Below are 15,754 nucleotides of genomic sequence, written 5' to 3'. Positions count from 1 at the left end.
GAGAAGGGGAACAGCAGTAGGGCTTAAGAGCCCCCATTTCCAACTCAGATTCCCAAACCAGAGGACACCTGCCCACCCCTGCAGCCCCTCTTCCTCCAAACTCATCCCAGAGACTCCCTGAGCTCCTCAGAAAACCAGCACACAGTGCAGAGTTAGAGCAAACAATGGAAAAGAACACAGGACATTATCTGTGGGGTTTTTTTAGTCTCTTTATTGTAAATAAACACTGACAGAGATTTATGCTCAAGTGCACAGAGCACACAACACACAGCACGAGCTGACAGACACTGCAGCTTTTAAACCTAACAAAAAAAAACCACTTAGAAGGCAGCAGAGCAGGAAAGTTCACAAGCAGCTGGGTAAGATCCCTCTCGCCAAACACTCCAGGCAGAGCTGCAGTGCAAGCAGAGCAGGGGACAGCAGGGGTGGCACTGGCACTGCTCCCCAGAGCCCTCAGAGGGGCACGGGGAGAGGCTTGGGGACACCCCAGGGTGGCTCTGGCCAGGCTGGTGCCTCTCCTCCCTCAGTTCCCCCTTGGCAGCCAGGCCAGGCTGGGCTTGAGTGTCACCCACCCCAGCTGCCAGGAAGGGGACACCAGGCAGAGGTGACAGCTCTGAGGTCAGAGCCAGTGTACACAGACCAGCCAGCCAGGCAGGGTTGAACTCTTTCCCCCATTTTGCAGTTTTTCCCAGAGATGGAGCAGTTTTTAGCCCAAGTGCTCCTTTTTCTCTGCAGTGACACACAGAGGCAGGCAGGCGGTGACACACAGGGGACAGCAGCCAGCTCCACCTGTGCTGCTTGAAACAGGGGCACAGAAAGCCAGGGGGTCACAAAACCCCCCCAGACCTGGGGAAATGCTCAGGAAGGTGCCAGGCTCACCTCCACACTTCCAAACCCACATCCACACCTCCAAATCTACCTTCAAACCTCCAAACCCACCTCTGATTCCACTCACAGCATGAGCTGGGCAGGTGCAGGTGGGTTTGGAGGTGTGGATTTGGAGGTGGGGATGTGGATTTGGAGCTGTGGTGGTGGATTTGGAGGTGGATTTAGAGGTGTGGAGGTAGATTTGGAGGTGTGGAGGTGGATTTGGAGGTGTGGAGGTGAGCCTGGCACCTTCCTGAGCATTTCCCCAGGTCTGGGGGGGTTTTGTGACCCCCTGACTTTCCGTGCCTGTGTTTCAAGCAGCAGAGGTGGAGCTGGCTGCTGTCCCCTTCAGTGGGACCTGCCTGCCCCTGTGTGTCAGCTGCTGAGCTGTTCCACCAAAGCCATCTCAAAAACCCTGTTGTGCAAGGTCTGTTTGTTCTGGGGTGTTTGCACGCCCAGTGCCAAGGAAATCAGGTGGTTTCAAGGAAATCCCTGGCACAGGGAGCTGCCAGGAGATGCCCACTGGCAGCACCCCAGCCCTGCAGCCCCGAGGGCTCAGCAGGACCCTCGGGGCAATGATCAGCTCCCAAATCTGCTGCTGCTCTGCCCCAGGCGTGTTTGCTTTAAACCTTCTCGAGGCTAAAATGCAGGAGGAAAAAGCTTTAATTAAAGCACTGAGGCACAAACGCTGCAGAGAAGGATGAAATTCCATCCCACAGCCCCAAAAGGGACCCCCAGCCACTGACCCAAACTGCAGAACACCTGATTTTCAGCAGTGATTAAAAAAAAAAAACCCTCACAACCCCCAACAACACATCAACAGCAACATTCACAAATCCCAGCAGGTAAAAATATAGATTTTTGTCTCCTTACAATCATTTACTGCTCAGTGACATGAACTTCATGAACTCTTCAGCAAGTTATCCCAGCATTTTTGTGCGTAAACATCCTACAGTGCATCTTCCACTCCTTTTTCCACAGAGCAGGAGGGGTTTGGTCAGGGCAGCCAGCCTGACAAGGACGGGTTTGTGCGTTCAGAGCACTTTGGAGTGTGGCACTGAGGACTGCCATGGACAGCCTCTGAATCTCTTCCTTCAACATTTCTTTTTTTCTGGTTTATTTTTAAGCACAAAAACATTTAAAACCCAAAACCAGACCTGGGGAGGAAAACCCTGAGGAGAAAAACTAATAAAAACTCAATTTCTCACCACCAAATTTCACCCCTCTGTGGCACAATCGCTTTAGATCAACACATTTTTCTGCTCCTCAGAAATCCTGAGGGGTCCAGATTTGTGCCTTGGTCCTCTCTATCTCAGTTTCATCAAATTACAGCTCTGGGAGTGTTTAAAACAACCAAGTTAGAGCTCAAAATGGCCAGGTTAAGCCTCAAACTCTGGAGTTGCTGAGCTCCTCCACAGCCAGGGCACAGTTTCCCTGCTGTGGGTATATCCAACATTTATTTACACATTTAAAATAAGCAACTTCTGGGGCCCAGAACTGCTCAGAGAAATCCTGGAGTCACCTGGAACAGCAGGTCCAGAGCAGCCTCCTGCTCTGTACCCAAATGTTCCTTTCTTCACCCAACCTGAGGGTGCTGCCCTTATTGCAAGAACAGCTGGAGTGGGGTAAAATGGAGTTTGGCAAAATGCAAGTCAAGAATTGTGGGAGAGAACTGAAAATTTGGGGTTTGGTGGGGATTTAAGGGAAGGATTTCAGTTAAGACACAGAGCTGCACCAACCTGTGCTCCAAACTCTACAACAGCTTAAAACTATGAAAGGCAGCATTGGGAACATTCACAGCTTATTCATAGGCAAGTTAAAAGCTCGTTGTGGGCCTAAAATTTGGTGTAAAATAAAGAAACCTTTTAAAAACCTTGTGCTTCCTGCAAACCATGCCCAGGAGCCCTGCTGGTCCCAGCCACGCTCCCATTTTCTGGGGTAAATGGATAAAACACCCCCAAAATGCAGGAAAAATGAGTGAGAGGATGGAATTTAGGTAGGGAGGAGAAGCTAAAATAGGGCTTGAGGTGGGATTTAAAGCACTGGGAGCTGTGCTGCTTCCAGAGAGGGGCAGGAGGGTTCATTCCCATCTGCCCCTCACAGGAGGCAGCCCGTGGGATGGATGTGCTGATCTGGGTGTCACATCCAAGCAGAAGCCTGGAACAAGCACCCAGGCAAAAAGGAACTGGCTCAGATTGGGGGATTCACACCAGCACTCAAGGAGGGGAAGTCAAACCCTACCTGGAGCTCCCTGGGTGGCTGAAAACCAGAAAAAAATTGAGTCTGAACTTGGAAATAACTTGGACATAACTTGGAAATGGAGAAATAAAACCTCGGGGATTTGGCCTGGAAATGCCTTTTCCGAAGAAAAGCTGCCTCAGTGAGTAAAACCATGACTATTTTGTCCTCCCACTGTGGTTAATTTTGGCTCCTGGCCAGGAGGAAAGACGTGGGACACTATTTCAACAGCCGGCGACGCGTTGGCTTACGAGCGTTCAAAGCAGCTTGGAAAAATCTCCACAGGAAATCTTCTCCAGCCCCGTGGACAGACATTGCAGCATTTGGAAAGAAAAGACACAGACAGGCTCTAAAATCACAGTTCAAGGCAAGTACTGGCCAGGGTGGCTCACGGTGCCCAGGGGTGCTCCAGTCCTGGAATTCCCAGCTGGATGGATCCAAGGGGAAAGCAGGAACCCCTACACTGCTCAAGCAGCCATTCTCTGCAGGGAAAAGAGAAACAGGACAGGTCACAGCAAGGAAGGCAGGAGAGGGTAAAGCTGGAGGCAGCTCAGCTCGTGGAGAGGTGAGTCCAGCCCCATGGAAGTGCTGCCCACAACAGGAACCACCTGAGGATTTGCTCCATCCCTTCCATCCCAGCACAGAAATGTGGGAATTGGGTGTAGTGGGACCCACGAGGGGGAGTTTTGGATGATTGGCTTTAAGGCATTTACAGCATGGTGTGGCAAAAAGCTGATAGGCCAAGAAATGCTTATGATCTATTGTAATCAGGAAATAATTAACTTCTGATTGTGACGGTGTGAATTACACCTGCATTGTCTCACCCTTCTCAGGAGACTGAAAATGGAATAAAGTTTTTAAAACACCTCTCAGTTGCCCCATCTCTATGTCAGGGCATTGTCTGACACACAAAGACCTGTCTCACTCTTTACATCACCCTTCAGCCTCCTGCCAAGCCCCCCTGAAGGATTTTCCCATCTCAGCCTGAGCCCACACAAGCTCAGAGAGGTGGAGAAGCTCAGGAGTAAGGAGGCAGGTTGGTTACTCAGGGTTGCTCATTTTTATTTTATTTACCTTTATTTTTATTTACCTTCTCCATGGGGAATCACACTGCCAGAACCACCCAAGAACCACCACAGTGACCACCTTGCAAATTAACCACAATAAATACTCAGAGCTTTGACAAAACTCCTTCCTCTGCCTCACTCAGGGCCCAACAGACACCAGGAACACACTCAAGACAGTGAAAAACAAAGATAAATCCACAATCCAGTGACTCCTGCAAAATCCCTGAGAGCTTCAATGTCACCACACCTTGTCCTGGGACACAGCTGGGACCCTGCCCTGCTCAGAGCCATCCCATGTCCCAGTCCAGGGATGGAACAAGCTGGGCTAAAACCACAATCTGGAGCAGCCAGCACAAGCACAAGCCCAGCTGGAGCCCCTGGATCAGCAGGCTCAGCCCCCACTGAGGCCCCCCAGAATCTCAGCACAAGATTCCTTCTGCTCCATGGCTTTGTCTTTGCCCAGAGTGGTTTCCATGCAACACAAATCAAGAGAAATCCGACTTACTAACCCCAAAGAGAGCACACCCAAGCTGCTTGCAGTGGTACTCAGAGGCAAGCATTTCCCTCTGGAGGCTGCAAAGGAAACAGAGAAGCACAGCAGGGCTCGTAGTGCATCTTAAAGGAGACTGAAATAGGGAAAGCAGCAAAGCCAATGAGGGAGGAGTGAAGCAGCCCCGAAATTCCCTGTTAGCCCAGGGCAGGTCTGTGTGGCAGCAGGAGGTGATAGAAGGCAGGGACAGCGCTTGGCTGCAGTAAAAAACTGGGACAAAGAGGGCATTTGTAACTTTTCCAATCAGGTTTTAGCCCAGAAGCAAAATCCTACCCAGAATTAAACCCCCTGCCAAATCCCTGTGGCACTGATGGAAACCTGCGTGGAGCCCGACTCTGACAGACTGGCACCACAACTCCAGTTGGATGGGGGGGATTTTGATGTGTTGGGGCTGGTTTTGAAGTGGTTTTTTTTGTCCTTAATCCAATCCAGGCTGGCTAATCTCCATGCAGAAACAGCCCCTGCTCAGGATCCTGGGCAGGGTGTGGATTTCGGAAGGACCCCGGTGATGGTGGGGAGGGGAGCAGAGGGAAGGTACCACCTGGACAGTGACTTCCAGCTGTGGCTGCTCAGCCCCTTCTCGAGCTTCCAGGGGTGGGAAAGGCCCTCGAGCTTCCAGGGATGGGAGAGGCCCCAGCAGATGGAGGGGTTTGCTGCCCAGGCTGTGGTGCCGCGGGCGCTTTACGGTGTCGGCGCTGGCCCGCGGGGTAAAGCTGTTCCTCCTCATCCTCACAGGGCTCTGCCTGCTGGGGAGGTCGTGCTGATCCCACACAGAGGGAATCACCAGGAACGAAAAGGGGGAACCACAGTTTAAAGCCACGTCACACACCTCCAGCACCCCACCCTGAGCGACCCCGCATGGGGCTGTGCCTTCCCCAGCCCTGCACCAGCTTGGGAAACAACTTCATCCACCTTGGAGACAACTGGAAAGTGATTTTTCAGCAGTTTTACTTCCCTTTGGGACTTTTGTTTTGCTTAGGTGGCTCTGTTTGGGTTTTTTTTAAGGGGTTTTTTCTTTTTGCCTTTTTTTTTTCTCTCTGCATGATCAATTTAGGGTGAAAAAGAAATAAGCAAAAGAAAACTCTCCCTTCTTGCTGTTCCTTCTGCCCCAAAGCAGCTGTGTTACCCAAGCAAAGCAAAGAACAGAAGCAGCCTCCAAGTGGGCAGCAGTGATTTCCATGCAGGGGTCACAGAGAAGTTGGAAAAGTGATAAATCCCAGAGTGGTTTGGGTTGGAAGAACCTTTGAACATCACCTAAAACAACCCCTGGCGAGCAGGGACATGCTGGGAACCAGGAGGATCCACACAAATCATGTCCAATATCCTCAGTTTGGCATCTGGCAGCTCCACAAATCCTCCAGCTGCAGGTTCCCAGTTTCCCCAGTCCCTCAGCACACAAGAATAACCAGATCCCAGCCCAAGGGATCTTCATAAATTACAGCAAAAAGCCTAAATGGACAAAACCTAAAATCAGATGCACTCAGAGTTCCTGTGAGGCAGCAGAGCTGGTCTGTGCTCTCTAATTGGGGGGATTAATTAGAGGCAATCACTGAGGCTTTCCCTGGCAGTCCCTTTGGAAAACAGGGTTTGCAAAATCAAAGCCCTCAGAGGTCAGCAGCTCCCCCAGATTTAGGGGGTGGTTACAAGGTGGATGGTCAACAGTAATTTAAATAATGGCAGAGAGAGGATTTCAGAAAGAGAAAACTCATCAAGACAAGGAGAAAAATCCACTTTAACCCTTTTGCCAAGTCTTTTGGAAATCACCAATAAGCATCAGCAACAAACACTGAACTGAAAACTGAGAACAAGACCTGGAGTTCAAATCTTATGCCCAAAATTTCCTCATTCTGGTCCCTACAACAGCTCTGAAAAACATCTTCCTTGGCTTGGGAAGCACTAATGCACCTTAAAATTAATTCTGCTTTTTGATGTTGTTTCTGAAGAGAATCCTTCTGTTCACTGAAAGGCACCAGGCAGTTCCAGCAAGTGTTTAAATGAGGGTTTGTGACTTATTCTGTTAAAGGTGGAGCCAGAAAACTTATTCACAGGCAAGTTAAAGGCTTGTTGTGGGCCTAAAATTTGGTGTAAAATAAAGAAAACCTGGGGTGCAGCAAAACTTACTGAGATGAGGGAGGGTTTGTCCCGGTGGGTGTTCACTGCTTCCACATCCAGGGTAATTGTCTCCACCTTGCAGCCTTCACCCAAGAGAAAGAGAGGTTTATGTGAGTGATTTATTTAAAAAACAGCGGGGAAATGAACAGGAATAAATCTCTGATTTATAAAAATAACCCAGCTCATAAATCCACACTTCACCCCACAAAGAGAATTTTACACTTGGTGGTTTTTAAGTGTGAGAGCACAACCCTGAGTTGTTTGGGCTGCACAGAAAAGCCAATTTTAACTGACTGCACCCCAGATTTGGAGGCACAGCCTTCCTCACCCACAGGAAAAATCCAATTGTTTAAAAGAGAGGCCAGGGGAGAAGACCCTGCACCTCCACATCTGCTCCCCCACCCCTCCAGAACCCTTTTCTGTGCTAACTTTTTATATGTTAACCAGGAAATAACCTTTTTATGCATTACCAGAAGCTTCTAGAGCACGGCCAGGTGCTGCCACACATGGACCCAAACCTGCCCATAACATCCCCACACACAAACCAGGAGAGGAATGAAAATTAAAAAATGAAAATAAAGCAGTTATTTACCATAGGCAACAGGTGTGAGCTTGAGGATGGTGTGGAGGGGGCAGCGCAGGTAGGGCAGCTCATCTAGGGCACAGAAAGGTGCTCTGGGGTCACCTGGGATGCCACAGCCCCCCTGTCCCCTCCCCAGCCCCACGGCAGCAGTGGGATGTCCCCACCCAGCACAGAGGGGTTGGACTGAACCCTTTTAAGGGTCCTTTCAACCCAAACCATTCCAGGATTGAAGGGAATTGTCCTGGGGGTGAGAGCCAGGGGATGGCACCCAGGCACTGCTGGCAGCCTGAGACACAAAATCAAAATGCAGCAGCTGGAAATGGAGGCCAGGCTGGCTCAGGGGTTGGACTCCACCCTCCAAAAGGGCTTTTCCAACCCAAATAATTCCATAATTCCATTCCCAGTGCTCAGGGCCAGCCAGAGGGAACCTCTCCAGTGGCACATGACTGGGAAAGCACCTCAGCAACAGCTGCCATGGGCCCACAGGAGATTTATTCAGAGCTGTATTGAAAAGTTTATGAAGTTTGTTAGAAGTTTATTAATGTCATTAGAAGTTTTATGAAGCTCTAGTGCCACTCAGTGGAGCTTGCAGCAGACTGGAACCTTCCAGGTGTGTGTGCTGTGCAAGAAATCAGCATTTCCCTGGGGTGGAGCACTCCTGCCAGCCTTTCCAGGCCACTGAGGCTCTTTAATTTATCAGAAAATGATGAATTTTTATTTTTCTTTGCATTAAAAACCAGTCCTTTATACATTCTGTAAGCACTGCTGCTGAAAACAGCTCCAAAACAACATCTGGGCAGCAAAACACATCCCCAGGGAGCTCCTTGCACTGCTGCAGTGCAAGGGTTAAAGCACTGCTGAAACATTTCCTTTCCTCCTTTTTTTAAACAGCTTGTTAAAAAAAACACCTTGTTAAAAAAAAAATTTTAAAATCCACCCAGTCATTCCAAACCACCCTCCCAAAAACCCCGTGAGGGGGAGCAGGGAGAGGAGCCATCCCTTTATTTTTGTACCTGCACTCTTGTCAAGAAAATAAGCCACGAGACACCTCATAACAGCCTGGTGGGAGATCACCAGGACGTTGCCTTGCCTTTCCAGCTCCATAATTACTGGCTCCAGGCGCTGCACCAAGTCCTGGTAGGACTGGAAAACCAAACAGGAACTGGTCAAGGGGTTGTGTAAACACAGGGTTAAACAGAGGTGGCAATTAACAGCGTCACTTTCAGGGAAATATCAGTTAAAGCAGCAGAAAGTTAAAGGAGGTTATGGGTCAGGTGGTAAAAATAGTAAAAAAAAAAAAAAAAGACCCAAAAAAAGGCAAGAGCAGAAAGTGAAATTCAGTGTCAGAACCTCAGACCGTGGGAGGGCTCAGATTACTGGGAGCTCAATGAGTGCAGTCAGGAAAAAAACCAAATAAAATAGTAAATGATTCATTTAAACAGGTTGTGAGGTGAAGCCAGCAATGACTCCAGGCCACACCCAGGGTAATTCTGCTCCCCAGATGGTTTCTCAGTGACAATTCAGGCCTGGGATGCAGAAACCCCCTGATGCTGTCTGAGGGCAGCGCCCAGCAAGAGGCCAAATTAATGGATGGAAAAGCATCATCTGCACACCCCAATGAGGGAAATCAAGAAACATTTCCACCAAAAGATAATTGGGGATCCTAATGTTTTCATCAGGATTAAAATTTGCAATTTTGCATTCAAATACTGGCTCAATGAGTGCAGTCAGGAAAAAAACCAAATAAAATAGTAAATGATTCATTTAAACAGGTTGTGAGGTGAAGCCAGCAATGACTCCAGGCCACACCCAGGGTAATTCTGCTCCCCAGATGGTTTCTCAGTGACAATTCAGGCCTGGGATGCAGAAACCCCCTGATGCTGTCTGAGGGCAGCGCCCAGCAAGAGGCCAAATTAATGGATGGAAAAGCACCATCTGCACACCCCAATGAGGGAAATCAAGAAACATTTCCCCCAGAAGAGAATTGGGGATCCTAATTTTTTCATCGGGATGAAAATTTGCAATTTTGCATTCAAATATTGGCAGAATAACCTCAAAGTGAGTCAGTTTTAACTTCAGCCCCACAAATAAATGTTTGTTTCACTGCACTGTGTGTTGCTCTTTCTTAGGGTCCTCACCTCTCCCTCCAGGATAATAATAAAGGTATTTCTCCTGATCCCCAGTGAGGAAAATCAAGAAACATTTCCCCCAGAAAAGAACTGAGGATCCTAATGCTTTCATGAGGATGAAAATTTTCAATTTTGCATTCAAATATTGCAGAAACATTTCCCCCAGAAAAGAACTGGGGATCCTAATGTTTTCATCAGGATTAAAATTTGCAATTTTGCATACAAACACTGGCAGAATAACCTCAAAGTGAGTCAGTTTTAACTTCAACCCCACACATAAATGTTTGTTTCACTGCACTGTGTGTTGTTGTTTCTTAGGGTCCTCACCTCCCCTCCAGGATAACGATAAAGATATTTCTCCTGATCCCTCATGGCAAACTCTTCTGGATACTTGGCTTCAATTTCTGCATAGGTCATTTCTTCACAGACCCCCTGAGGGAAGCAAAAACTGGTTACCACAAACCTCATTTCATCAGAGGGCAAACAGAGAGGGAAGGAGCAGCAGAGGCTGAGATCAGGGTTCCCTTTATGGCATGGAAATTTCAGGTGTTGCATCTGACCCAGCCCTGCCCCCAGTGTGGTTCCAGGGTGGTTTGAAGAGGCTGGGCTTTGGTTTTATCTCAGAACTAAAAAGGATGACATCCCTGGTGTTTGCCAGGGATGAAAAATGAGCCCTTGCTTCCCCAGCAACCACCCTGCAATTTCCTGAGGGAATCAGAGTGGGAGCAGCAACCTTTGCCCAGCCAGGAGGGTGTGACAGATGTCTGGGATGCTCAGTGTTCTTTTCCTCCTCCACACCACCTGGAATGTCCCCAGCAACACCTGGCAGCTCTCAACACTCCCAGCCCTCTACCCAACCACCCCAAACCCCACCCTGGAAGGCTGAGGTCTGTGATACAAAAACATGGCTGTAAATCAACAGAGATTGTGGGGTTTTGTTTGTTTTTCCTACTTTTGCTGGGGTTAAGATTGAAGGCACTGGAGACATTTAGACTGAGGTGTTTATTGTTTCTTATTAGTGCTACAGCCTTACAGCCATGAGTTCTGTAGTCTTTTATTAGTAAGGTATAAAATAGTAAATGATTTTTTGTTATAAGGTTTTTTAAGGCTAAACTATTTAATTAAGAAATGATACCTAGATTATTTTCCTTTTTAACCCAATAAATGATCTCTCAAAGCCCATAGTGTGAACTTTTTCTATTTAATTGTAAAATACTAACCAAACCCATGGAAAAGAAGGAAAAAGGTAAAGAAGAACAACCTGTCTCTGTCCTAATACCTCCACCTTGCTTCATATTTATTTCTATATTCTAAAACCTCAAACTCTAAATTTTCCAGCCTGTGATATTATTACACACTTCTGACCAACTCCACACCCACAATCCCAGTGCTATTTATCAATTTTGGAAACCTCCACAGCCCCAGTGGAGTGTTCTCTATGCCCTTCAGCACAGAAAGTTTAAAATTCTCAGCATCCAGGGCTCCAACATAAATCAGCTGGGATTATGGTGATTAATTTGGCTTTAAACATTATTCCCCACCCAAACCCATGAAGAAGGTAAAGAACAACAACCTGTCTCCGCCCTAAAACCTCCATCTTGCTTCATATTTATTTCTATACTCTAAAATCCCAAACTCTCAATTTTCCACCCTGTGATATTACACACTTGTAACCAACTTCACATCTGTAATCCCAGTGCTATTTATCAATTTTGGAAATTTTCTTTACAGCCCCAGGCCAAATGCAGTGCTCTCTTGTGGGTCTGTGCCCTTCAGCACAGAAAGTTTAAAATTCTCAGCATCCAGGGCTCCAACATAAATCAGCTGGGATTATGGTGATTAATTTGGCTTTAAACATTATTCCCCACCCAAACCCATGAAGAAGGTAAAGAACAACAACCTGTCTCCGCCCTAAAACCTCCATCTTGCTTCATATTTATTTCTATACTCTAAAATCCCAAACTCTCAATTTTCCACCCTGTGATATTACACACTTGTAACCAACTTCACATCTGTAATCCCAGTGCTATTTATCAATTTTGGAAATTTTCTTTACAGCCCCAGGTCAAATGCAGTGCTCTCTTGTGGGTCTGTGCCCTTCAGCACAGAAAGTTTAAAACTCTCAGCATCCAGGGTCCCAACATAAATCAGCTGGGATTATGGTGATTAATTTGGCTTTAAACATTATTCCCCACCCAAACCCATGAAGAAGGTAAAGAACAACAACCTGTCTCCGCCCTAAAACCTCCATCTTGCTTCATATTTATTTCTATACTCTAAAATCCCAAACTCTCAATTTTCCACCCTGTGATATTACACACTTGTAACCAACTTCACATCTGTAATCCCAGTGCTATTTATCAATTTTGGAAATTTTCTTTACAGCCCCAGGCCAAATGCAGTGCTCTCTTGTGGGTCTGTGCCCTTCAGCACAGAAAGTTTAAAACTCTCAGCATCCAGGGCTCCAACATAAATCAGCTGGGATTATGGTGATTAATTTGGCTTTAAACATTATTCCCCAACCCAAACCCATGAAGAAGAAGGAAGAATAAGGTAAAGAACAACCTGTCTCTGCCCCAAAACCTCTTGCTTCATATTTATTTCTATATTCTGAAACCCTAAACTTTAAGTTTTTTACTCTGTGACACTGCACACTTCTAACCAACTGCACACCCACAATCCCAGTGCTATTAACCAATTCTGGAAGCCTTCTCCACAGCCTCAGCTCAAATGCAGTGCTCTGCACAGAACGCTGGAAACTCTCAGCATCCAGGGCTCCAACATAAATCAGGGTTTATGGTGGTTAATTTGGTTTTAAGCATTATTCCCCACCTAGAAAAGCTGAGGTTTTTAGGCAGGCTCTCACTCACAGCATCGATCTCGTTGAGGATCTTCCACTGCTCGTAGAGCACCCCCAGGGACTCTGCTGTCTGGATTGTCCTCTTCAGCTGGCTCGTCCACACCTTCAGGTCCACGATCTCCTGCTCCTCAATGAACTTCTTCAGTGCCTGGGAAAACTGGGGAGAAAAGCCCCGGGGAGGTCAGGAGTCCCACACCGAGCACAGACTCTGAGAAACACCAAAACTAAAACTTAAGGCGTCATCTGTATTAATTAACCACCCCAAGGCATCAGGCCTGGCTCCCAGGCACAGGCACAGCCCCCAGGGGCTGCTGGGCACACACATACCTGCTTCCCCCTGGCTGAGAGGCCAGAGTCCCCTCCAATCCTGCCCACCAGGTTGTACTCGCTCTCCCCGTGCCGGCACAGGTAGATGGTGCGTGGCTGCACGTGGATGTTCATCAGGTAATAGACAATTTTACTCTGGATGTAGTCCTGCACTCGGTTGACCAGGAACCGCTGGCCCACGTTGATCACTTTAATGAAGGAAAGATCTCTGGAGTGGACATAAAATAAGAACACCCACACGGGTGGTTTGAAAAATGAGGCACGAGCACCTGGGGGTGTCACCCAGCTACTGCTCCTCTAGGACTGCTGGGCTTAAAAATCCTTCCCTGGGAGGGTGGGCACAGGGAGGCTGCCCCTGGATCCCTGGAAGGGACCAAGGCCAGCTTGGACAGGGTTTGGAGCAGCCTGGGATAGTGGAAGGTGTCCCTGCCCATGGCTGTCACAGATGAGCTTTGAGATCCCTTCCAACCCAAACCATCCTGTGATTCTGCAGCACACAGACAAAAATCCCCCCAAATCTCACTTGGGACCTGTGATTCCCTGCACACAGCCACACCTGGGGAGAGCAGAGGTGTTGGAGCATCCTGACAGCAAAGCAGCTCATGTGCCCAAGGACAAAGGGATTTGCTTACTTGTCATAAACATCAGGGTCCAGAGGCTGGTAGGTGACCTTGTAGCACTCGATCCTCTTCAGGAAATCGTCCATCACATTCTCCCTGTGCCTCTCCGGGTAGTCAGGGCTGGAAACTTTCACCTCCTGCCCAACAGACCTTGTGAGTTAAGCAAACTGAAGAGGGAACAAAAGATGAATAACATTCCCCCCCTTTTGAAACAAATCCGCATTGTTTGACGCTGCCCTGAGGAAAAACCTGCTCCTGGAGAGGAAACAAAGGGCGACTCTTAAGGCACTGAAGTGGTTGGCCCTGACAGACACCGCTGGCTCAGAGCTCTGCCCTCCCTCCCTGGCCAGCACAGCGCTCCAAGGTCACCCATTCCCGGCTCCACTCGATTTCCACATTCTCACATAACGGCATCTCCGGCTTTTAATAAACCTGCAAATCCCAGCTGCTTATTCCACAGGTGAAACGTGAGAGGGAGGCGTTTGCAGAGATCCCCAGGAGCTCCCCGAGCCCACGACCTTGCACCGAGAGCCCAAGCTGAGCCTGGGAAGGGCAGCACCCACCAGGATATTGGCAGCGATGACCTCTGGATCATCACAGACAGACTCCACGAAAAACACCTAGGGAGGAGGCAAGGAAGCACATTTCAGAGGCAAACTCCAGAGCTCCTGTGCCAGGGAGCCACAAATTAAACACACAATTAATCCCACACACAATTAAAGCACTACCTTGAAAGCATTTTCCTTGGCAAAATTTAAGATCAGGTCCCGGCGCTCCCGAGTCGTGTTGGTCGCATCAAACACCTGGCAGAAAACGAGGAAGGAGCACTGAGCAAGTTTATCTTCAGACTTTTACACCCCAAATCAGGTCCCTGAACGCTGCCGGCAGCTTTGAACTGATACAAGACTATTTTTAGTGCAGAGGATCTTACAGCTATTTGCCCGCACTCCTCCAGGAGATAACACTTCACATCCTCCAGAGCCACCAGGGCACAGCGTCTGCAGGACAGAAATAGGGATGGTCACAGCTGATGGAAAGCATTCCCACAGCACAGCTTCTGAGCCAGCAGGGAGGGATTCAAACACCTCCCTCACACCCTGAGCTGCCCTAAGAGCCCCACAGATCCTGGGGCACCTCGCTGTGACCCGACCCTTGCAGCCCCTGAGCTTTGTGCCAGCCCCAAACTCCCACACAGGATGCCTGCACGGGCTGTGCCGTTCCTTCTCCCTTCCCTGGGGACTCTGGGTTATTTTCTGCTCCTCACACGCAGCCTGCCAAGACCCCAGCCCTGCAGGGAGCCACCCAGCCCGTGCCAGGGCTCACTTGCGGATTTCCATGGCCTCCTTGTTGTCGTGCCTGAAGAAGTCGTAGGACTTGTAGGACTTCACTGCCTCGCGCCGGTACACCCCTAAATTGAACACTTCACACACAGGAGAGGACAGGGTGAGGGCGTTCCACTGGCAGGTGGCACAGCACGGGGCAGGGGTGTCCCCCCGCACACCCACCCACCTTTGGTGGGCACCCCGATCCAGTTGAGGTAGCGGGTGAGCTTTTTGGACATGTAGGTCTTGCCCCTCGCAGGCAGCCCGATCATCACGATCAGCGTCGGGGAGTTGGTCATGTAGGAAGCCCATGCTGCAAAAAAAAAAACAACACCCCAAAACAACCCCAAACCACCCCAAAACAGCATCAGGGGCGCTGCAGAGCATAAAGTGTCACCCAGCACAGCATCACCCCGGGATAAAGCATCGCAGGACGGGCTCGCCGTGTGTCCCCGTGGTTAATAACCGGCTGCGAGCACTCTGTGCTCTGCCGGTGTCCGCTAACGAGGCGGACCGGCAGCACCGCTGCCTAACGGGGCTCGCAGCGTTAACAGCATCCACCGCCGGGCAGCGCCGCCAAGGGCGAACGAAAGATGTTTTTAACAAAGCGGTCACGTTCCCCCAGCCAGCAGCCCGAGCCGGCTCCCGAAGCGCCCGGGACAGGCGGATTTGGGGCGAAAAGCAGGGGAGAGGGATGGACGCGGCAGCCGGGGAGCGGCGGGAGGGGACAGGCAGGAGGCTCGGGGGCACCGCGCGCAGCCCCGTCCCCCTCCCGTTACCGGCTCCGTCCCTCCGCACCGGGGCTACTCACAGCACTGCTTGTCGCCGGCCCGGCCCCGCGGGGCCCCGCCGCAGCCCCGCGGCGCCGCCGACATGGCTCCGCGCCGCGCCCCGCGCCCGCAGAGCGGCGGAGCGGGAACGGAAACCGGGAGCGGGCACCGCACACGCGGGAAGAGGGGAGCGGCGGGGCGGGAAAACGGGCCCGCGTCACGCGCGCGGGGGCGCGCGCTGTATGCAGATGAGGCCGGGAGGGCGGGGCAGCCGCGCGCTGTATGCAAATGAATCTGGAGGGCGGAGCT

At 49.8% G+C, this 15,754-nt stretch overlaps 1 protein-coding gene across 3 annotated transcripts; it reads right to left on the bottom strand.

Moving 5' to 3' along the window:
• Nucleotides 1–1,512: 1,512 nt before the first annotated feature.
• Nucleotides 1,513–15,679, bottom strand: PFKFB2 (6-phosphofructo-2-kinase/fructose-2,6-biphosphatase 2). Of its 3 annotated transcripts, none has more exons than XM_039699353.1 (16): nt 15,487–15,679; nt 14,863–14,988; nt 14,677–14,773; nt 14,285–14,351; nt 14,082–14,156; nt 13,917–13,973; nt 13,366–13,490; nt 12,734–12,941; nt 12,417–12,563; nt 9,874–9,978; nt 8,431–8,560; nt 7,427–7,489; nt 6,844–6,917; nt 5,264–5,506; nt 4,682–4,745; nt 1,513–3,587 (listed from the first exon to the last, which is right to left on the bottom strand). In XM_039699353.1, exons 1-15 carry the CDS (start codon nt 15,548–15,550, stop codon nt 4,719–4,721), a joined length of 1,608 nt encoding a protein of 535 aa, XP_039555287.1. In that variant the 5' UTR covers nt 15,551–15,679; the 3' UTR covers nt 1,513–3,587; nt 4,682–4,718. The 3 variants fall into 3 exon arrangements, with proteins under 3 accessions (XP_039555287.1, XP_039555288.1, XP_039555289.1); XM_039699354.1 differs by having other exon boundaries at nt 5,264–5,482; XM_039699355.1 differs by lacking the exons at nt 4,682–4,745; nt 5,264–5,506.
• Nucleotides 15,680–15,754: the final 75 nt, after the last annotated feature.

The sequence above is a fragment of the Passer montanus genome, unplaced genomic scaffold (genome assembly GCF_014805655.1).
Source record: "Passer montanus isolate IOZ18808 unplaced genomic scaffold, ASM1480565v1 scaffold132, whole genome shotgun sequence".
In the NCBI taxonomy this organism is placed as follows: domain Eukaryota; kingdom Metazoa; phylum Chordata; class Aves; order Passeriformes; family Passeridae; genus Passer; species Passer montanus.
Note: the sequence above shows the minus strand (reverse complement) of the source record. Positions and strands in the feature narration are given on the sequence as shown.

Coding starts and splice junctions, on each gene's coding strand:
- PFKFB2 (XM_039699353.1), bottom strand. CDS start 15,550: ATGTCGGCGGCGCCGCGGGGCTGCGGCGGGGCCCCGCGGGGCCGGGCC. Junction 9,979..12,416: donor TCCTCAACGAGATCGATGCT/GTGAGTGAGAGC, acceptor TGCTTCCCTCAG/GGGGTCTGTGAAGAAATGAC. Junction 5,507..6,843: donor ACAAACCCTCCCTCATCTCA/GTAAGTTTTGCT, acceptor TTTTCGTTCCTG/GTGATTCCCTCTGTGTGGGA.